Raw genomic sequence first — 21,445 nt, 5'->3', positions numbered from 1 at the left:
GACTACTATACGATCCTCTAATGGATTGAAACTTGATCTCTACTGTACACCAAAACTGTGCATGTCTTTTTCAAAGGACTGGACTGTATGTTGCCCGGTGCTTACGAGATCTCCGAGTCAGGAGAAGCAATTCGCGGAATACGAGCGGCGCGGCTCCCAAATGACGTCTCGTTGCTGGATGCATCGCCTGCAATCTCATTGGCCAAGAGCGATACCCCACAACAACCGATGGTGCCGGTACGATAAGGCGATAAGGCGATAAGAAGCACCAAGAATTGGATGCGTCAACTCCCGTGAACAGCGAACTTTTCCATAGCCTCGCCATCGCGCACCATCAACCAACGACAGCCAGGGATCACAATTGATCGCGTATAACCTGATCGATAAGCCGAAGTACACAACACAGACCTCACACACGATGCTTCGATCATTAGCGACGCGCCTCCCGCGGCGCGTGGTCGCCTCTTCATCGCCCCTTCTTACCACCACCTTCCGCCCCTCTACCTCTACGCCCTCCTCCCGCCGGGGACTCGCGACGATCATCGAAGCCATCCCAAAAGAGCCGACAGACCTCGATGCCATTACGACCCTCCCAAACGGCCTGCGCGTTGCCTCGGAAGCGCTACCGGGTTCCTTCTCCGGCGTAGGCGTCTATGTTGACGCCGGTTCCCGGTACGAGGATGCCGGCCTGCGGGGCGTCAGTCACATCATGGACAGGCTGGCGTTCAAGTCGACGGGCAGCCGCAGCGCAGACGATATGCTCGAGTCCGTCGAGGCTCTCGGTGGTAACATCCAGTGCGCGAGCTCAAGGGAGAGCATGATGTACCAGGCGGCGACGTTCAATGGCGCCGTGCCGACGACGATTGGGCTGCTCGCTGAGACGATTCGCGACCCGAAGCTCACTGAGGACGAGGTGCTTGAGCAGCTCGGCACCGCCGAGTACGAAATCAAGGAGATTTGGAGCAAGCCGGAGCTTATTCTGCCCGAGCTCGTTCACACGGCTGCCTTTAAAGACAACACGCTCGGCAACCCCCTGCTGTGCCCCGAGGAACGCCTAGGCAGCATCTCGAGGGAGACGATCAAGCGGTACAGAGACTTGTTCTACCGCCCTGAGCGTATCGTTGTCGCGTTTGCGGGTGTCGAGCACACCGAGGCGGTTAAGCTAGCGGAGCAATACTTTGGCGACATGCAGCCCTCCTACCAAGAACCTACGCTCTCAAGGACAGGCTCAGAGACCTCCATCGGCTCCGCGGCCTCAGAATCAACGGACGCATCCTCCTCCGCCTCAGCCTCTTCCTCCCCCGTCCAACAACCCTCAAAACTCCTCTCCAAAGTCCCCTTCTTCAAGAACCTCTCCACTTCAGCACCAACCAACGCCTCCGTCCAAAGCGGCAGCGCATCTCAGCTCTACGGCGTCAACTCACCAGCCCACTACACCGGCGGCTTCCTCTCCCTCCCGCCCCAACCCCCGTCCCTGAACCCGAACCTCCCGACCTTCACCCACATCCACCTCGCCTTCGAGGGCCTCCCCATCTCCTCGGACGACATCTACGCCCTCGCGACCCTGCAAACCCTCCTCGGCGGCGGCGGCTCCTTCTCCGCCGGCGGGCCCGGAAAGGGAATGTACTCCCGCCTCTACACAAACGTGCTCAACCAGCACGGCTGGGTGGAATCCTGCGTCGCCTTCAACCACTCCTACACCGATTCCGGCCTCTTCGGTATCTCCGCCAGCTGCATCCCCGGCCGCACGGCGAGCATGCTCGACGTGATGTGCCGCGAACTCCGCGCCCTCACCCTCGACACGGGATTCTCGGCCCTGAAGCCGGCGGAGGTGAACCGCGCCAAGAACCAGCTGCGCTCGAGTCTGCTCATGAACCTCGAGAGCCGTATGGTGGAGCTCGAGGACCTGGGTAGGCAGGTGCAGGTCCACGGGCGCAAGATCCCTGTCACAGACATGTGTCGCAAGATTGAGGCGTTGACAGTCGAGGACCTCCGGCGCGTGGCGCGTATTGTTGCCGGCGGGTTGGTGGACAACCCGGGCCGGGGCAGTGGGGCGCCGACGGTTGTGTTGCAGGAGGCGCAGGCGCATGGGGTTAGTACGCATACTATCGAATGGGAGGCGATTCAGAATACGATTTACGACTGGCAGTTGGGCAAGCGGTAAGGCTGCTTGCTTGGTGCTGTTTGTCGGCTAGGGATGGTTTGTCTCGATAGATTGTAGCGAACGGCGGGCTGTGTGGGAATAGAGATGGCGAACCAAGGAAGCGGCCATGATTGTATCATAGAAAAGAAAAGAAAGAGTTTGAAAGGGGTTGTGTGGGGGTGAAGTGTAAAAAGTATTTAATGGCTTGGCTGGGCAATTATCGAACAAGAGATGATTTACACCGGGGGCGCAAGTTTGTGTTCTCACAGCAGCAGTGTAGGAAAGGATATCCCCTTTTTTAAAAACACGAAGAAAACCATATCATACCTCTTCCTGCTCGGGGAATAAAACTCAGTGGCCATTAGCACTAGTCAAGTATACCATGACAACGGGAACTGCGGATAGTTGTTTGAATAGTGTATTGAATTTGTGTACATTGTTATATCTGTCCTGGCCGTCGTAAGTGTAAAGACACCAAGCATCGTGTAATGGTTGTAAAGTGTATGTTAGTCTAGGTATTCGTCTCCCCTCCTTCCCAAAGCATGATAAGAAACGCCGGTGAATCCATCTCATCAGTCTTTAGCCGCTAAACTCCGGCCAAAAAGAGACAAGAGAAAAAGAAAAGAAGTGTAGGAAATGAGAAGTAGGGATTGGGAGATGCCCTTCGAGCCCCAATTCTTCTCAGCAGGACATGGCCAATTCTATTCCCATGATGGCCGTCTTACAGCTTCGACCGAATCGCCTCAAGCCGATACTTGACATCCTTGAGCGCCTTGGTAACGGGCTTCCAGTCATCAAACTGTCTCAACAACTCCTCCGTCTCGGAGGACAGCTCCGTACGGACAAAGTCCTCCTCCAGCAAACCACGCATTATCCACGGCAGGTGATACGGGTTCGGGTTCGCGACAGAGGCCCCGGCCCCGGCACCCGTCGAGTCGCGGCGGTGGGCAACGGTAGCGGGCACGTTGGGGTGGACGTCGGACGTCTCGAGTGCGTGGGTGAGCGCGAGGTCGTAGACTTGGTCGTCGTAGTAGAGGCGCGAGTGGCCTTCGCCCGAGTAGAGGCTGCCTGCGAGCGGGGTGGAGAGTTCTCTTATCAGTCCGTGGTCCGAGACGCCTAGGTTGCGGAGTTTGAGGGCGAAGCCGACGAGGTGGGCGATGCTAGAAGAGTGTGTTAGCGGTGCGTTGAAGGTATTGGCAGCGAATACACTTACAAGTCTGGCGCGTGGATGCGGCCGTCGATGAACACCGCGCGGTAGATGTAGGGGTGAGATGCTGGTGAGTAAATTGCTGATTCCATCGGCACCAGTTGGTCGTCAATGCTGCCGATGTATGTGATTCTCGCGCCGTATTTGAGGACTTCTTTAAGCGAGTGCTCGTATCTCTTGGAAATCTCGCTGTCTGGATTTGAAAATTCCCACAACTCGTTGGCGGCCCCCATCAGGATTCCCATGCTCGACTTGTAGTCTGGGAACGGACCCAACGAAACTCCGGCTGCGGACGTCAGTTACAGTTCAGGAAGCAGGGTATGTCAGGTGCGTGATCCTCAAGACTTACCCATGGCGCAAACGCCGATTTTGGCATTCGTTATGATGCCCAGATCTATGAGCTTTGCCAGCAGCATGACTCCGACAGGCACACCTTGAGAGTGACTGGCGACCAAGATGAGATCTGCATTGCGAATGTGCTCAATCCAGTTAAGAAGGAGCTTCCACAGGTTGTCTACCCTGTCCGCGATCTTCCCGTCGCCCTCCAAAGCGACCTTTTCAATTTCGCAATCGGTGCAACCGTGAGCATCGGTCCATCTCCTGATGGCCTCGGCGCCGAGGTTGGCGAAGCGTAATGACGTTCCTGTCGGCTGGCCGACCATAGCTCTCAGATACATCGCCGGGAAAAGTCCATGGACGCCAATCGCGATGGCTTTCTTGATCTTGGGCGTTTCCTTTACTTTATAAACATGATTCGCCGGAGCCTGCTGAGTACGAAGCAACAGTGAGGTGATTTGTTTGATGATGGATGGGTTGTCTTTCATCCGGTAAGTACTCCCAAACGAGGGTAACAGAAGATTCGGAGGAGTTGTCTTCGAAAGTGTTTCTTGGCTTGGGCTAGCCTTTGGTGTGCCTGGTTTCAGGGGCGGTTCTTTTGGTGTTGTTTCCGCCACGGAAGCCTTCGATGAGGCCACTGATTCCGGCCGATTCGGTGTCCCAGGTCTAGATGGTATGTCTAAATCCATCGATTGAGGACGGTTTCTCTTACTCTTCCTTCCAAACGTTGACGGTGCTGACGCGGTACCCGCCTTGGAACTCTTGGATGACTTTGCGTCTTTGGTGGTCTTGGCATTCTTCCCGTCTTTCGTTGCTTGGTCTGATTGTGATTGTTCAACATTCATTCCCGTAAGCTCTGGATCCGCTTCAGATCCCTGTCCCATGACCGCAAGCTCGCCTGATTCTGGTTGCGTTGCCTGATTGTTCGTTCCCTCAGCCTTCGGACGAGTGTCTCTAGACCAAAAGGCCCAGGTGGAACCGGCCGAAGGTGTCTTGGCAGGCTCTGGCTTCAGTGGTGGTGCGTCCTCCATGACCACGTCTTCGGGCTGCTTCACCGGCTCCTCGGGTGCCTTGGGCATCTCGGTGTTTTCCGTGGGCTTCGGGGTATCCGAGTCTGTGGGGTTCTCTGTCGCAGGGGCGTTCGAGTACCAGAAACTAAACCAAGAGTTTGTCGATGAGGGCGGGTTGGGACCTGGGTTTTCTACGGGGGGCTCGGGGGCAGGTGGTTCGGCTGATGGTGCTGGTTGGGGTTCTGGCTCTGGCTCTGGCTCTGGCTCTGGTACGGGATCTGCCTCCTTTGGTGTCTCTTCTACCGGTGTGAACGATTGTGTTTCTGTTACTGGGGCCCGTGCTAGCCACCCAAACCAGCCTGAAGTTGTAGCCGGTGGCTGGACACCTTGCGCTTGCGGCTCTTCTATCGTCTTGTTCGTATCGTCGACTTTCGCCGGTGTTCCTTCTACTGGTTTACTAGCATCCGTCGATGAAGCCTGTGCTTTGACACCAGAGCCGTCCTGCTTGATCGGTGCGTTTATTTCCGGCGTCGCAGCGCCGTCCTCGGGGATCTGTGGTAATGATGCTGATGAATCTGCCGGGCCGTCGAAACTCGCCGAGTCGATGCTCTTTTTGGTGTCAAATCTTCGAAGGTCGGGTATGCTAGAGGGTTTGGAAGTGCCTCCGAATATTGTTTCTCGTGCCAGTTGGGTAGATGCGGAGGTCTTTGGGACGCGTGGCCAAGAGCCGTACCAACTTCGCGCCTTGCGGACCTGCGTTTTCATTTTAGTGTTTGCGCCTCCGTAACTTGCAGTCCACTAGAATAAGAAACTCACCTGTTTCTGTGAGTTTTGTGGTGTATTCTTCGTCTCGCTGCCGCTTCTGTCCCTCATCAAAGGCATATCTCGCGCTGGGCGGTTCGCGGGTTCTGAGACGGCCGTGACCTGTGACGTAGCCGACGTTGGGATCGCAGGGGCAATTGCCGCGGGCGGTGGACTCGATGAGCTCGGCGCAGATGGAGTGGTACGCTGGCGCTTTCGAGGAGACATGGCGGAGGGGAGACTTAGTCGTGGGGGAAAGTCGGACGAGCAGTTTGAAAGTTAATCTGCCGCATATTCGTTTTGAGAATTCGGTGTTGGAGGCTGGTGGGAAAATGACAGCAACTGGCCGTTGTTGTTGAATGAGTTGCCTGGGATGGTGGCGCCCACGTTTGGCGGGCGACCTGGGATCAGCGTCCAGGCGCAACCTGGCGCTATCCGTACTGAGGTGAGCACCTACGGACCAGCGGTACCTCTGGTCGGGTGGCCTGGCGGCGGGTGCAGGCGGCCAGCCCCTCCAAATGACACGCTGCTGATTAGATAAGGCAATTAGTCCCTCTAAGGTACGGTGGGAACTGGCATTGGTAACCGCCACCTCGGCTTCCATTGATGACCATTCCCCAGGGCGGCCAGTGCCCACCTGCAGTCGCCCGCTTTTTGGTGGAGGGTCCGATAAGCCAGGTCTTATCGTTATCTCTTATCGCCTTGCGTCCCGCGCCCAAAGGCGAAAAAAATGTTTTGAGTGGAGTAGTCGCAAGAAAGGTCCCTGGGCCTTTTTTTTTTTTCTTCCTCTCCGATCTTAATATCGAGTCCAGGACTGTTGCAAGCAATTGCAACTGACTTTCGGGCACAACCACAACCATGAGCTCTCTCAAGCGAAAGGATGCCCCCGGGGGTACTCCTCCATCGAAAGCGGCAAAGGCCTCAAAGGTGTCCCGGCCCTCGAAGCGCGATACTCCCACCAAGGAAAGGAAGGACAAGAAAACGACTGAGGATGCTCCCGCGCCCCGGGCTCCCGCAGTCTCAGCGCTGCTCAAGGACGACGAGCCTTTGTTCCCCCGTGGAGGCGGCAGCGTTCTTACGCCCCTCGAGCAGAAGCAGATTACCATGGAGGCGAAGGCAGACGCCGCAAAGGAAGAGGCCGAACTCTTCGACACGAATGTGAAGGGAAAGGCAAAGAAGGAGAAGAGGCGGAAAGCAAAGGATACCAAGGATATGAAGCCTGCAAGAGATGAGGATGCCGTCAAAATTGAGGGTCTCAACTTCAAGGTATGGCGTTCGTGCCCTCATTGCATCAAATGTAGCTAACACAGTGATTAGCGATTGGTGAAGGGCTCTCTGGTGCTCGGGCAGATTAGCAAAATCGACCCGGTCGAACTAACGATCGCACTGCCGAACAACCTTACAGGACATGTGTCAATCGCTTCGATCTCGGACACAATCAACTCCAAGCTCGAGAAAGACGCCGCCGACGAAACCGAAGACGAGGAGGAGGACGAAGACGAGGGCATTGACCTCAAGTCCATGTTCAAGGTTGGCCAGTATGTTCGCGCACATGTTTTGTCGACCGCAGACGAGTCCGGCACCGGGAAGCCCAAGCGCCGCATCGAACTCTCCCTTCGGCCTACCGACGCCAACACTGGCATCTCCAGTGACGAGGTTGTCGGGTACACAACACTCATGGCGTCAGTCACCAGCGTCCAGGATCACGGCTACGAGATGGACTTGGGTATTGAGGGCGATCTGAAGGGTTTCCTCGCCAAGAAGGAAGTCGGTCCCGACATGGATGAGGCTAGCTTGCGACCAGGCGCGGTCTGCCTCTGTGTTGTGAAGAGCGTTACCGGCATTATTGTCCAACTGTCAACCGACCCTCTCAAGCTGGGCAACACCTCGCTTGTGGCTTCCACTGCTCCGACGATCAACTCTTTCTTGCCTGGTTCCCTTGCCGATGTTCTGCTTACCGAGGTGACCAGCCGAGGTCTGCAGGGCAAGCTCCTCGGGCACTTGCCGGTTACCGCCGATTTGATTCACTCAGGCGTTGGTCCCGAGGGTGTCGACTTGGAGGCCAAGTACAAAGTGGGCAACCGCGTCAAGGCGAGAATTATTTGCAACTTCCCGGCTGCGCGAGAGCCCAAGCTCGGTATGTCTCTGCTGCCGCACATCGTCTCTATGCAGCCCAAGTCATCCGGCAAAGGCAGCAGAGCCAAGGCTCCTCTTGACCTGCTTCCCATTGCCTCATTTGTGGAAAAGTGCACTGTGCGCCATGTCGAGCCTGAGATCGGTCTCTACGTTGACACTGGCGTTCCTGGCATCTCCGGATTTGTACACATTTCCCGCGTGAAGGACGGCAAGGTCGATGCGCTGTACGAAAGCAGTGGCCCTCACAAGGTTGGCTCAACACACCGCGGCAGAGTCGTCGGCTACAGCCCTCTGGACGCCATGTTCTTGTTGTCATTCGAACAGACTGTTCTTGACCAGCCTTTCATCCGCCTTGAGGATGTGCCCGTCGGAGAGGTCGTTTCTGGCAAGATCGAGAAGGTCATTATTGGCGAGAACGGTGTCAGTGGCTTGATCGTGAAGTTGGCCGAAGGCATCAGTGGTTACGTGCATGAATCACATTTCGCCGACGTCAAGCTCCAGCACCCCGAGAAGAAGTTCAGAGAAGGAGTTACCGTCAAGGCGAGAGTGCTCTCGGTGCGGCCGCGAAAGCGCCAGCTCCGCCTTACCCTGAAGAAAACTTTGGTCAACTCAGATGCGCCGATTATCAAGAACCTCGAGGAGGTTGAGGTGGGTCTGCAAACTCCGGGAGCAATCACAGAAATCGGTCCCGCCGGTGCCCAGCTCGAGTTCTTTGGCGGTGTTAGAGGATTCCTGCCAGTGTCACAGATGAGCGAGGCCTACATCAAGGACCCTAGAGAGCACTTCCGCGCCGGCCAGGTCGTTAGCGTTCACATCCTCAGCGTAACCCCCGAGGATCGCAGGATGATTGTTTCGTGCAAGGATCCTTCGGCTTTCGGTTTGGACAAGCAGGCTGCGCTCAAGGCACTGAAGATTGGCGACATCGTCTCTGCCAAGGTCAGCCAGAAGACGGAAGATGAGGTCTACGTTGATCTTGAGGAGAGTGGTCTCAAGGCCATCATCCGCACTGGTCACCTCTCAGACAAGTCTGCCAGCAAGACCCAGGCCGCTCTGAAGCGCATCAATGTCGGCAACATTCTCACGGAGCTGATGGTTTTGGACAAGAACGAGCTCAGACGTGCTGTTATCCTTACCCAGAAGCCTAGCTTCATTGAAGCCAGCAAGAACGGCACGCTTTTGACAAGCGTCGAGGATGCGGTTGCCGGTGCTACTGCTCCTGCCTACGTCCGGGAGATTGGCCCTCACGCTGTTTACGTTCAGTTTGGTGGCAACGTCACCGCCATCCTCCCCAAGAGCAAGTTGCCAAAGGATGTGCAAGACAAGGAGGCATTCGGCATGCGCAAGTACCAGAGTATCGAGGTCCAGATTGTGTCCTCCAACCCTGAGCAGAACCGCATCATTGTTGCGCCAGCCTCGGCCGACAAGCCTGCTCCCACTGTATCCGAGTCCGCCGTGAACTCTGTCGACGACAGCATCAAGACACTCGACGACGTCGCTCTCGGCACAACTCTTAATGCCCAGGTCATGTCCGTCAAGAATACGCAGCTCAACGTCAGAGTTGCCGACAACATTCAGGGCCGTATCGACGTGTCGCAGTTTTTCGACAAGTGGGAGGACATCACGAACCGCAAGAACCCTCTGCAGAAGGTCAAGGCGAACGAGATCATACGCGTCCGCGCTATCGGCATTCACGACTCCAAGAACTACCGCTTCCTACCCTTCTCCCACCGATCCACACACTCCGTCATCGAGTTTTCCGCCAAGAAGAGCGACCTCGAGACTGAGGAGGTCGAACTTCTTGCCTACGACAAGATCAAGGTTGGCTCTTCTCACATCGCTTTTGTCAACAACCACGGCAAGAACTGCTTGTGGGTCAACATCTCGCCCACTGTCCGCGGCAGAATCGGCATCATGGACGTTTCCGACGACCTCTCCCACGCTGGCAATCTCGAGAAGCACTTCCCCGTTGGTTCTGCTCTCAAGGTTCGTGTGGTCTCGGTCGATGCTGAGAAGGGACATTTGGACCTCTCAGCTCGATCATCCACCGGCTCTACTGAGGTCACTTGGGACTCCCTGAAGAAGAATGTGGCCCTCCCCGGCAGAGTGACCAAGGTCAACGACCGCTCCGTCATGATCAAGCTTAGTGAATCTGTTTCGGGACCAGTTCACTTGGTTGATCTCTGCGATAACTACGACGAAGCCAACACCCTCAAGTACAACAAGGGCGAAATCGTCCGCGTCTCCGTAGTGGAGGTCGACAAGAGCGACAAGAGACTCAGACTGTCAACCAGACCCTCCCGCATTCTCAGCTCCACGTCGCCTGTCGCGGATCGCGAAATCACCAGAGTGTCTCAGATTGCCTCTGGAGACATTATCCGTGGTTTTGTGAAGAACGTGACTGACAAGGGTGTCTTTGTGCAACTCGGCGGTACCGTCTCTGCTTTGGTCAAGATTGGCAATTTGTCTGATCGTTACATCAAGGACTGGAGAGGCGCCTTCCAAGTTGACCAACTAGTCAAGGGCCGAGTGATCAATGTCGACGCCGCTACCAGCCAGGTCGAGCTAAGTCTCAAGGCCTCTGTCGTTGAGAACGACTACACCCCCCCTGTGACGTACAAGGACGTTAAGGAGGGACAGATCGTGACCGGAAAGGTCCGCAAGGTCGAGGAGTTCGGTGCATTCATCGTAGTCGACAACTCCCTCAACGTCAGTGGCCTGTGCCATCGCAGTCAGATGGCCGAGAAGCCCGTTGAGGATGCCCGCAAGCTCTACAATGAGGGCGATGTGGTCAAGGCCAAGATTCTCTCGGTGGACGATGAGAGGAGGCGTATCACATTCGGCCTCAAGCCTAGCTACTTCGATGAGGACAGCGGTATGGAAGACGCCGATGGAGGTGCGGATCTCGAGAGTGATGAGGACTCTGACATTGAAATGGGAGACGGCGGCGCTCAACTCACCATTAGTGGCACCGACAACCTCGAGGAGTCTGACGAGGAAGACGAAGAGTACGAAGACGGCGACGAGGATGAGGAAGAGGAGGAGGACAGCGACGTGGAAATGGACGAAGACGCGACGGCTAGCAAGGGTCTCGGCTCCGGCAAGTACGACTGGACTGGCGATGCGTTTGATGATTCAGAAAACGAGTTAAAGGCCAAGTCAAAGAAGTCAAAGAAGACCGAAAAGAAGGAGGAGGAGAAGAAGAAGGGTGGCGAGATCCAGATTGATCGTACAGGCGATCTTGACGCCCACGGACCGCAAACCGCCACCGACTACGAGCGTCTCCTGTTGGGTCAGCCCGACTCATCCCAGCTGTGGATTGAGTACATGGCTCTGCAGATGAAGGTTAGCGAGCTGTCTAAGGCCCGCGAGACTGCCGAGCGCGCCATCAAGACGATCAACATCCGGGAGCAGACCGAGAAGCTCAACGTCTGGATTGCCTACCTCAACTTGGAGGTTGCCTACGGCACCAAGGCTTCCACCGAGGAGGTCTTCAAGCGCGCCTGCCAGTACAACGACGAGCAGGAGGTTCACGAGCGTCTGGCCAGTATTTACATCCAGTCCGGAAAGCTCAAGGTAAGCATTCTCCATACTACATGGAACTCAATCGTTACTAACGCATCCATACAGCAAGCGGATGATGTCTTCCAGTCACTAGTCGCCAAGTTCAAGTCAAAGTCACCAAAGGTCTGGGAGAACTACGCCCACTTCCTCCACGTGACGATGAACGAGCCCGACCGCGCGCGCGCCCTCCTGCCCCGCGCGACCCAAGCCCTGGAGGAGCGTCACACAGCGCAGCTGATGGCCTCCTTTGGCGCCCTCGAGTTCAAGTCGCCCAACGGCGATGCCGAGCGCGGCCGCACGACGTTCGAGACGATCCTCGCTACGTGGCCGAAGCGATTCGACCTGTGGAACCAGCTGGCGGACCTCGAGATCGCGGCCGCCGAGCCGGACGCCACCGCGATCCGGGATGTGTTTGAGAGGGGTACCAAGGCCAAGGGCCTGAAGCCCAAGAAGGCGATGAAGTGGTTCAAGAGGTGGGCCGATTGGGAGGAGAAGATCAGCCCCAAGGGCCGGGATAAGGTGATGGCCAAGGCTCAGGAGTGGGTTGCTGCGGCGAAGGCCAGGAAGGGCGCTGCTGCTGAGGAGGACGATGAGGAGTAAGCAAGATTTTCGGGAATCGTCGAATCAAAAAAAGGAAAAGTTTTGGGTGGTAATGAAAAAATCTTTGCATGGGGGGTCCAACTCATCGACCTCCCCTTGTTTGTACTTGGGCTAGACCGAGCAGCTCTTTTTTTTCTATGTGTCAATAACAGTACGAATGGGATAATACGAGTATTTCCTGACCTGACCTGACCTGACCTGACCTGAAAGGTGCCAACCCAATATTGCATGTACGGCCCAGCCTGCTAGGTTCCTGGCACCGGTGCTGACCGTCACCTGTAACTCACCTACTTCGGCATCGCCAATTCCAGCCTAGCTTCATGGGTTGGGTGAAGGAGGCATGCGATTGCCCATGATCGACGCCGGGGTTGAGAGTGTTTCTGCTTCATTCCCCAAATGCCGATGAGTGCAACCCAAAAGAAGGTCTCCAAGTCTAGAAGTCTAATGTGACCCGAAACTTCCCAGTCACCATTCGTAAACGATTATGCCTTCGGTCCCTAAGTCACAAGTGTCAACTGTCTGTCAAGAGACTTCTAGACAGCTGAACTCATTCTCTGAAACGAGTTAGAAAGATCAATAGTAGCGGGCTTGGCAGTGAGAAAAGGGGGGGTTAGTTGGTCTTCATGGTCCGGCGACACAGCATCTTGAGCTGCAGTTGAAGTCCTGCAGCCAAGCCAATGCATCCCAATAGCCAGGTTCAACAGGGCATCTCAGCATATGCAGCACTCTGCAGGCTTCTTTCTTGGGAGTCAAAAAGTAAGCTTATCTCACTCAAGTAGCTGACGACCAAAGGGAAGACGTGAGCGAATGAGTTCAAGAAAGGGCTGCGACTCAAGATGAGTGAGTGACCTTGCCTTAGGTAATAAGATGAAGCAAAAGTCGGCAGCAAACGGTGCGGCTGGATTGCCGTGCGCCACAGCTGAAAATAGGTCAAGCCCGATTGGGACACATGTTTCCGCAGGGTTGGGTCTGTCTCCTTTCAAGCTGACCAAACGCTGCGGAGCAATTCTTACTTTTCCCCTCTCCCATGATTACTCTTCTGATGAACCTGATCCAGATCTCATCCATCCGAACAACCCAGAATCCCGTGGGTTCGCATGAATGTCGAATTTCATCGCTACTGCGTTTTGAGAGAGGAAGAAACACAGACTCTCCGGTGCCCTCTTCTGCTCAGTGCTTAATCTCTCTCAACCAGCCAGTTAGGGTGAGGGGAATTGAGCATATAACGATGGGCGACGTGCAGATGCTCGTATATGTGCGGAACTGACATTTTCATCCGAGCGGGCCCACCGATCAACATCGGATACCGCATCTTTCTTCAGGGCCCTCGTCCCAATCAGGAGAAAGGTAAAGGTAAGAATGGACGACTGCAGACCGACCTACCAGCCGTGCCAGCGCATTTGCGGCGCTCAATAGCGTCAGGCGGGATGGCAAGAGAAGGAATGGGTGAGCGAGACGACAACACCGAGCGGCCTTTGGGAAACAAGGTCCAACAAGCTGTTGATCTTGGCCCAGCGGACGGCGCCACGTGAGTCGCGACGCACCGCCCATCGCAGCCTAGGCAACGGCCTCTCGGGTCTGTCCAACTGTCGTGCCTAGCTTATTACTGTTTAGTCTGACGGCTTCACAAACAATCTTCTTTCTCCTCAAGCCTCTTGTTTCCATCTAGGTAGCTCTTCCAGAGTACATGGAGGGGCCCCTTTTGCCCTGGCGATCTAGCTCTGTCTCTCTGTTTTGGCGCCGCATACCAACCCAAGAAGCTTAAACGCTCACCATCCAATCCCACGCCGTCGTTCTTGGCATGGCGTTTCCCATTCTGCCTAGTGGTTATACGATACGAGGGTTCGACCCCTGTCACCGGCGAGTCTGCGCACCGTGACACGGCCGGTGGAAGCGGGGATCACGGACTTCACACGTCGGGGTGGGGCGCATCTGTATGCCACATGTATGCGAGTCTATTGTTAGAGCCGGCTTAGCGTGCATGTACAGCTCCGGCGCATGGGTGCCCTTATCCAGACCTCTGGTTCCCTCCCCTGACCGTCAGACCGACCCGCCCTCTTCGGCGAATGATCATTGAGGAATATCTGCTGATGCCGGGGCGGACGGTGCGGTGGGTGATCACTGATGGGCCGCCGGGGCCCAAGGCTAGCCTAACAAAGGATAGGCATCGTGTTTCTTGTTCCTTCGTTGTGGCCGTCTCCAAGTCCGGGGTGGCATGCTTTCTGTTCCCTCGATCCTCCTTCCAAAGGGCTGAGTTCTACAAGCCGCGGAGCCAAGCGGGCACGGCAGGCTTTCTTGAGAGTTGAGAATACCCGAGATCCGAGGAATCGAGCTACTCGTGTCGTGAGATCTGACTAGAGTTGTCGGTGTCTGTTAGACTCAGGCACCAGAAGGCTTGTCCCGAAGGAGCCATGCACGCTAAGAAGGCGAGCCTCTTTTGGAGAGAGTAAACGTCCGAGAGCCTCGTGGAAGAAAGCTGGACCAGCCTGGTTCTGAGAGACCATGTCGTGATGGATGGTTCTTTGCCAAGAAAACTAAGATGATATAAGGTCATGATGTTCGACTTCCTCCTCCAGTATCATCTCCTCCTCATCGGGTCATTTCCTCTCTCTCTCCCTTTCCCTTCTTTCCAACGACCATCAGTGTCATTGCCATTCGCTATTTCGACATTACCATCTTCTAATTCACCACATTCGCTTTCGTCGATATACAACTATCATCATGCACATCACATCCGTCCTCGCCACCTCCCTGGCCCTAGTCTCCCTCCCAGGAACAATGGGCTACCCAGGCATGGGCGAGCAAATGGCCGAAATCATGTCCCGCAAAACTGACGCCGGCGACTCCACCGAGCTCCTCGGCGACCTCGTCACCCTCAAGGACAAGGACCTCACCCCCGTCGGCAAGGACATCAAGAAGATGCTCCAGGGCAAAGGCGACCCGGAATCCAACGACCGCTACAGCAAGGTCCCCGATCTCACCTCGGACAAGTGCAAAAAGGATACCTGCTGCGTCTGGCGCTACGTCGCCGACGATATGTACCAGTTCATGGCCGGTAAGTCGGGTCGCTGCACGGGTCTGGCCCGCGCCGCTGTCCGTCTTGGATTCCACGACGCCGGGACGTGGTCCAAGGCTACGGCGTCCCAGGGCGGCGGTGCCGACGGCAGCATTCTGCTTGCCCCCGGCGAGATTGACCGTTTCGAGAACCGCGGTCTGCAGGAGATTGCTGTCAAGTTCCAGGAGTTGTATGGCAAGTACAAGTCTATGGGCTGGGACATTGGCATGGGTGACTTCATCCAGGTACGTTTCACTATCCTGATCAAAACCATATTCACTTTCGACCTTTGCTGACCGCTTACACCAATAGATGGGCGCCAATGTCGCAACAGTAGTCTGCCCCCTCGGCCCGCGCATTAAATCCTATGTCGGCCGCAAGGACAGCGCCAACGGCTCCCCCGGCGGTCTACTCCCAAGCCCCTTCCAGCCGGCCGACCAGCTCATCCAGCTCTTCCGCGACAAGACCATCGGCCCGCACGGCCTCGTCGCCCTGCTTGGCGCGCACACCACCAGCCAGCAGAACTTTGTCAACACCACCCGCGCCGGCGACCCCCAGGACAGCACGCCGGGCGTCTGGGACGTGCTCTACTACAAGGAGACGCTCAGCTCCAACTCGCCGCCTCGCGTCTTCAAGTTCCCCAGTGACATTGCCATCTCCCAGCACCCCGAGACGGCCAAGGAGTTCAAGGAGTTTGCTGGCCCTGGCGGACAGAACCACTGGAACGAGGTAAGCTACTTCGCCCGATGAGTCGCGCGCTGAGACCATGGTCCTAAGATGTGTTGCTCAACAGGACTACGCTCGTGAATACATCCGCCTCTCCCTCCTGGGCGTCAACAACATCAACCAGCTCACCGAGTGCACCAAGGTCCTGCCCCCTGCTGTGAACGGCTTCCGCGCCGTTGACCAGTACAAGCTCGACAAGTGGCTCAACAGCGTCGGCAACAAGGGTGCTGCTAATAAGGTTGCCGAGGATCTCCAGAAGGGCGAGCCCGCTTCTGTTGAAGTTCCCCCTGTTAACAACCGCACCTAAATGTTTGTGGCATATCCTTTAAGTAATGGCGTTGGTATAGATCGGGATCGAGGGGTTACTATGGGTGTTGTACATTACCAGATCCGGAGTTTTGGGAACAGGTCCCCCCAAGTGGCCGATTGTACAAACCGAATGTCGTCACATTTAGTTGACGGCCTCACATATCATAATAATTCGATTACAACCGTATTTACAGCATGCCATTATGAAGAAGTGCAAAGATGTTTGATGGCGAGATCATATGCCGAGGATCTGCATCAACCACTGACTCGGATCATGGATGACGGAATGTCTGGAAAGCTTATTGCTGGAGCGACTCGTGGGAGAGCAGTGACCACCGTGCATGTGTCTTCCAACTTGAGGAGGCGTCAAGCAAGAGGAACTTGTTGAAGGCAAATCTCAGTAATGGGAGTCTAAGTAATTATTTAGAGCGTTGTGGTTCTGGTTCCCGAAAATTCTCTCTAGCTGCGTATCGACAACTTGTGGTGGGTTCTCGGACCTGACAGTGTTCGGACCGAGAACACGCTGGACTCTCGAGTGTACTGTGTGACATCGACGTTGTTTTAAACTTTCAACGCTGCCCTAAAGACAACTCTCACCCCGCCTACTTAGTGTTTGACAGAAATCGACAAAGTCTTCCTTAGAGCTCAACGTCGCATACGTTATGATCCAAAATACACCCTAAAAAAGTCCCACCTGGCCCGACTGTCCTTCATCCACCAACCAAACATGGACTATCGCTTAGTTCTCTTCCTCTACCGCAAAAAGGACATCACACACGCCGAATTCAGAGACCACTACGAATACATACACATACCCCTCACGCGAGAGCTCACCGGCTCCCGCTTCCCCTCCTTGCACTCGAGGCGGTATATTGAGCGATCGCCAAACGATGAACCGACCGTCCTCATCGGGAAAAGAACCGGGGAAGAGCCCGACGCTGTGGTGGAGATTGAGTTCAAGGACGAGGAGGTGGCGCAGGCGTTCTTTGATGTGACGAACTCTGGGGAGGTCGAGGAGAGGTTGCGGAAGGACAGTGCGCAGTTTCTGGATTGGGAGAGGCTTAAGATTATGAGGATCGGGGACGCTTTTGAGAAGCGTAGGGAAGATTGAGGCGTTGAAGAACCATTTGCTTGATAACTTGGTAATTACAATTGTGTTGGCCTTGATGTTGACGATAGCGGGTGCAAATATGCCCCAATGTGGTGATGCAAGATTTACACCATGCCTCAACTCTCATGGAGGTACCTCCAAGCAGTACACTGACTTACATGATCCCTACATGTATATATCAGGCCAAATCATGTGTGGCTCAGCATACTGGTCGACATTCGAAGCCATGCTGAGGATATCTTGGACAGACAGATCAGCAGGGTCTGCCAAATCCACCCCATTTTCCATGCTTAACGGCGTGAAATCGACATGTACCGCGGATCTCAGTGAATCAAGTTCAGCTAAAGCCTCCAGGCTACGTCCGATTTCGTTCTCCGTTAAACTGCTGTTCATCCCCTTCGCTTGCAAGACATCGTCCAACTTAATCGTGACTTTTCGCACAACGTCCAAGGCCTTCACCGCCACCACCATGCCCTTAGCAAAGTCTTCAAGCACCACAACAGAATTCTCAATGCTCTCTCTTGCGAGAGATGCTGAATCAACTGGGCCAGACGCGAGGACGAATCTCACCAGCGTCATTGTGGCATTCCACTGGCATTGGAAGGTGTTGGTATACACGTCAGCAGGGCAACCGTACGGTTGGAACGAAGTGTCAATAATGGTCTATTATTGCTGCGTATGGAGGTGGAAGGAGCCCACAATCTCCTAGAAGTGGTATGTAAGTGAAAGGGCCGTTTGTAAGTACCTAACTGCCTTCTAGATCTATCTTTTCTACCGACTACTTAGAGATCCAATATTAGCAGTTTTTATTAACAAGTAGAAAAGGTAAGTTACAGGATCTCTCGTTTATTAAATAGCTTAATTAATGCCGCAGTTAGTGAATATCTATCTAGTTTCTTTCGGTTTATTCTGGCTCTAGCGTTATAAATATCTCGTTAAGTAAATAAGGACTCTGGAAACTGCTCTTAGACGATAATACGTACGTTACGTGCCCGAATCATAACCCGTCGGTTTATAATTTTAATAATATCCTTAACTAGCTAGGTAAGCCTGCGATGAGAAGGGTATATAGATGCTCCGAGGCTGGGGCTATGGTTATGTAGACTATGCTCAGGGTCTGAATAATAACACAATAGCCACTTGCCCTCCTCTTAGGCCTCTACAATAACCTGCCATTTATAGCCACACTTTCGAGACTTACGTTGACAAATGCCTGCACCCTTAGGAGGTCCGGGGCTCCCAAACCGATCGCATTAGAAGGAATACCTTATAAGCCGACCTCCTCAAGATATATATTTGTTACGTCTCACAATCCTAAATCCATTAGCTTTAGCAAAAGTATTAACTCGATTAAAGAGAGTATTCGCTATTGGCTCTAGGTCGCTAGGAATCGGTGGGTTTGGAGTTTTGTTTAAAGGAGGAGAGGAAGATTTGTCGCTCTAGGTACGATAGGAAGCTATAATCTAGAAAGATGATGGACTTAAAGGGGGGTTTTGTCATAGAGGTGAATAGGGTAGTAGGTTTATCTAAGAACCCCACGTTTCTTGCTATAGACGGCTTTGCTCGTATTATTAGATAAAGGTAGTTATTAACCTTTAGTTAGTCCTAACTACTTATACAACAAGCTTAAGAACATTATTAAACTGTTCTATAGTAAGTTAGGTAGGTTATTAAGATTTATCGTAAGAAGGAGAGGGACTTGGCTCTAGCGACATTCGGGGGAGGGTAGTACACTAGGTAGTCTATATCCCTTTTAGAAAACGGTACGTAAGGTAGAGTATAGGCCGTCGAGACTCTTTTTTAGAAAGGGAGGGGCTGCGTACTAGCGAGAGTCGGGGGAGAGTAATAAGTTAAAAAGAACGCGTTCTATTAAGAAAATTCCGTTTAAGGTAGAGTCTAGGCTCGATCCCTAGGTAATATGGCTAATAGTATAAAAAGGCCGTGTTTCTTATATTACCCTAACTAGAAGCTCGCTAATGAAGTGGCTTTAAGTATAAGAATCGTTAACTCTATAGAACTAGCTAATACTAGGATAGCTACTATCTAAAGTAGGAGATAATGGTATTTTGTTATTGTCGGAGCGTCGGCGTTTTATAGGACGGATTTGATTATTAGAGCTGTTATCTTGAGCTCGGCGACATGGATTACGTCTGGACTTAGGTGTAGAAGACATTATACGCGTCTATTATGCCTTAAAGATAAAGCTCTTTTAAGGCAGATTCGCGTTGAAGAAACTATGAAAAGTGATGAGTATTTTAAAGAAAAGTGGCAGAATCTGCATGCACTAACAATAAAATTTTCAACCAATTAAAATCGTGAACGCGGACGCCGCTCTATCAATTCCCTTAAAATTAACGTACTTGTATAGTGAGCGACGCATTATAGCAAATAACGCACTCTCTTAGACCTTTCCACCTTTTATATAACTTAATTTAGCCATAACGTACAAAATCAATTAAAACAATATATTAACCTCTTCCTCATTACTATTCTAAACTACTTGATAGGTTTGTATAACGTACTTGATAAGCGAGCTGCCTGTTACGCCCGCCGCAACTTGTCATTGTGGGCGCGTAGCTATATAATGCAGAACAAGGGACAATGATGCCGGAGTCATCATTATCGAAGCTTTTGCTTTGTGCCACAGTTGGTTGCCTTGTCCAGCTCGTAACACTGCCCAGACAAGCGAGCTGCCCACCTAACCGCGTTCATCCTTCCTCCTCACTTCTAATGCGTATCACGCCACAAATAATCATGTCGTCACAAAGTAAAGAGGCCTAATTAAACTTAGTAGTCGAGGCTATTTAGAAAAACCCCTAAACTTAGCATTCGAACTGTAGTAAGAATCTATTTAATCCCCCTTAGAACCCTAGGTAACCGATTAAAAAGTATATTTATATAATAAGATACTATAACGTGGTTCATCAGTCAGCCGGCCGGACCAGTCAGCCGGACGTTTTTTTCTAAACACACTTATGTCCAAACCACTTAAACCTTTAACGCGTAAAATCTCAATAACCATAATGCCAATCTATACCCAAGAAGACAAAGTCATTCTTACGATTAAAGAGATCCGATAGACACGCGCTACAGGTAGTAACTTAAGTATTTTATATACCGCAAAGACCTACGGTATTCCGAAGAGTACCTTAGCCGATAGAATGAACAACCGACCGCGACGCAAACAAACTCAACCCTAACGAAATAAACTCGATCCGATCGAAGAGAAAACACTTCTCCAATACGTTATTAAACAGGATTCCAGAGGATTTCCTTTACGCCTTGGCGGTATGGAAGATATAGCCAATCTCCTACTACGAGCGCATAATACCGAGCTTATTAACAAGCGATAGGCCAGGCGGTTTATAGACTCACAGCCTGCTCTAAAAACAAAGTTTAATCGTATGGACGATTATCAAAGGGCTCTTCAAGAAGACCCAGAGGTTATTTCAAAATGGTCTATTGTTACGGCCAGCTAGTCGTAGTGAGGTATGTTTGCAGAAGTTGAGGCTGCGGAACTGGTAACAGTAATCGTAGTCGGGGATAGCTTCAGGGAAGCTATGTCTGTCAATCGTAAGGGTAGGTAAGGCTTCGGTGATCAATCGTAGTCTTATCAAAGAGGTTCTCAGGAAAGATAGCTGAAAGTGATCATAAGATCTGATACGAAGTTAATTGCTGAAGAGCTATGGAAAGTCTGTCCTAGAGTCCGGCTCGAGTTCTTCCGTTCCGTGAGAGGGTGCCTAGTGTCCCTTGTCTCCTGCATATGTGGTGTGTTGTAACCGCCGCGAGCCTGCGGGGCAGGCCCTGTTCTTGGTCATGCATGTTGGGTCGTAACATCTATGTTATTACGCAACATAATAACCAAGTATAGAATCCAAGAGGAGGACCTATACAATTTCGATAAGGCTAGCTTCATGATAGGTATAATCACCGCGTTAATAATAATAATACGCACCGATCGACGTAATAAAGCAAAGTCTATCCAGCCGGGTAACCGTGAATGGGCTATAATCATTAAATATATTAATTCGGGCGGGTGGTATATCCCTCCGTTCGTGATCGTCAAGGGCGTATATCACCTTGCCAGTTGGACCACGGAATCAGGTTTTCTGGGCAACTGGGTCATCAAGCCCACTGCTAATGGATGGACGGGTAATCAGACGGGTCTTGACTGGATTAAACACTTCGACAAACATACTAAGAACCGAACTAAGGGCGTCTACCGGATACTCATTATCGACGGCCATAAGAGCCATTTATCGGCCGAATTCGACGATTACTACAAGCAGAACAATATTATAACGGTCAATATGCCTATATATTCGTCGCATCTATTACAGCTATTGGATATTGCGCTTTATTCGCCTTTGAAATGCGTATACGGTAATGAAATCAACCTATTTATCAGAGCCTCCATAATTCACATTACCAAGTCTAAGTTCTTTATTGC

General features: G+C 52.9%; 6 protein-coding genes across 6 annotated transcripts; 4 read left to right on the top strand and 2 right to left on the bottom strand.

The window, feature by feature from the left end:
- Positions 1 to 320: 320 nt before the first annotated feature.
- BDP81DRAFT_443014 (insulinase) lies at positions 321 to 2,563 on the top strand. The gene has a single exon (XM_060591704.1). The coding sequence runs from the start codon at positions 419 to 421 to the stop codon at positions 2,162 to 2,164; it is 1,746 nt and encodes a 581-aa protein (XP_060437764.1). The 5' UTR covers positions 321 to 418; the 3' UTR covers positions 2,165 to 2,563.
- Positions 2,549 to 5,842, bottom strand: BDP81DRAFT_485938 (uncharacterized protein). The gene is made up of 4 exons (XM_060595188.1): positions 5,513 to 5,842; positions 3,700 to 5,449; positions 3,357 to 3,636; positions 2,549 to 3,303 (listed from the first exon to the last, which is right to left on the bottom strand). Exons 1-4 carry the CDS (start codon positions 5,723 to 5,725, stop codon positions 2,865 to 2,867), a joined length of 2,682 nt encoding a protein of 893 aa, XP_060437763.1. The 5' UTR covers positions 5,726 to 5,842; the 3' UTR covers positions 2,549 to 2,864.
- Positions 5,843 to 6,355: 513 nt separating this feature from the next.
- Positions 6,356 to 11,794, top strand: BDP81DRAFT_400929 (S1 RNA binding domain-containing protein; the record flags this gene model as incomplete). Its single annotated transcript, XM_060588755.1, has 3 exons — positions 6,356 to 6,763; positions 6,815 to 11,206; positions 11,261 to 11,794. The coding sequence occupies 3 exons, from the start codon at positions 6,356 to 6,358 to the stop codon at positions 11,792 to 11,794; spliced, it is 5,334 nt and encodes a 1,777-aa protein (XP_060437762.1).
- A 2,357-nt stretch (positions 11,795 to 14,151) lies between these two features.
- BDP81DRAFT_443010 (peroxidase) lies at positions 14,152 to 16,131 on the top strand. Its single transcript, XM_060591703.1, has 3 exons — positions 14,152 to 15,094; positions 15,162 to 15,578; positions 15,643 to 16,131. Exons 1-3 carry the CDS (start codon positions 14,516 to 14,518, stop codon positions 15,880 to 15,882), a joined length of 1,236 nt encoding a protein of 411 aa, XP_060437761.1. The 5' UTR covers positions 14,152 to 14,515; the 3' UTR covers positions 15,883 to 16,131.
- Positions 16,132 to 16,611: 480 nt separating this feature from the next.
- Positions 16,612 to 16,995, top strand: BDP81DRAFT_336025 (hype protein; the record flags this gene model as incomplete). Its single annotated transcript, XM_060585888.1, has 1 exon — positions 16,612 to 16,995. One exon carries the CDS (start codon positions 16,612 to 16,614, stop codon positions 16,993 to 16,995), a length of 384 nt encoding a protein of 127 aa, XP_060437760.1.
- A 165-nt stretch (positions 16,996 to 17,160) lies between these two features.
- BDP81DRAFT_400926 (uncharacterized protein) lies at positions 17,161 to 17,574 on the bottom strand (the record flags this gene model as incomplete). Its single annotated transcript, XM_060588754.1, has 1 exon — positions 17,161 to 17,574. One exon carries the CDS (start codon positions 17,572 to 17,574, stop codon positions 17,161 to 17,163), a length of 414 nt encoding a protein of 137 aa, XP_060437759.1.
- Positions 17,575 to 21,445: the final 3,871 nt, after the last annotated feature.

This window comes from Colletotrichum phormii (genome assembly GCF_030913505.1).
Source record: "Colletotrichum phormii strain CBS 102054 chromosome Unknown BDP81scaffold_44, whole genome shotgun sequence".
Taxonomy (NCBI): Eukaryota; Fungi; Ascomycota; class Sordariomycetes; order Glomerellales; family Glomerellaceae; genus Colletotrichum; species Colletotrichum phormii.
The sequence above is the reverse complement of the archived record's forward strand: the minus strand, read 5'-3'. Positions and strand labels throughout refer to the sequence as shown.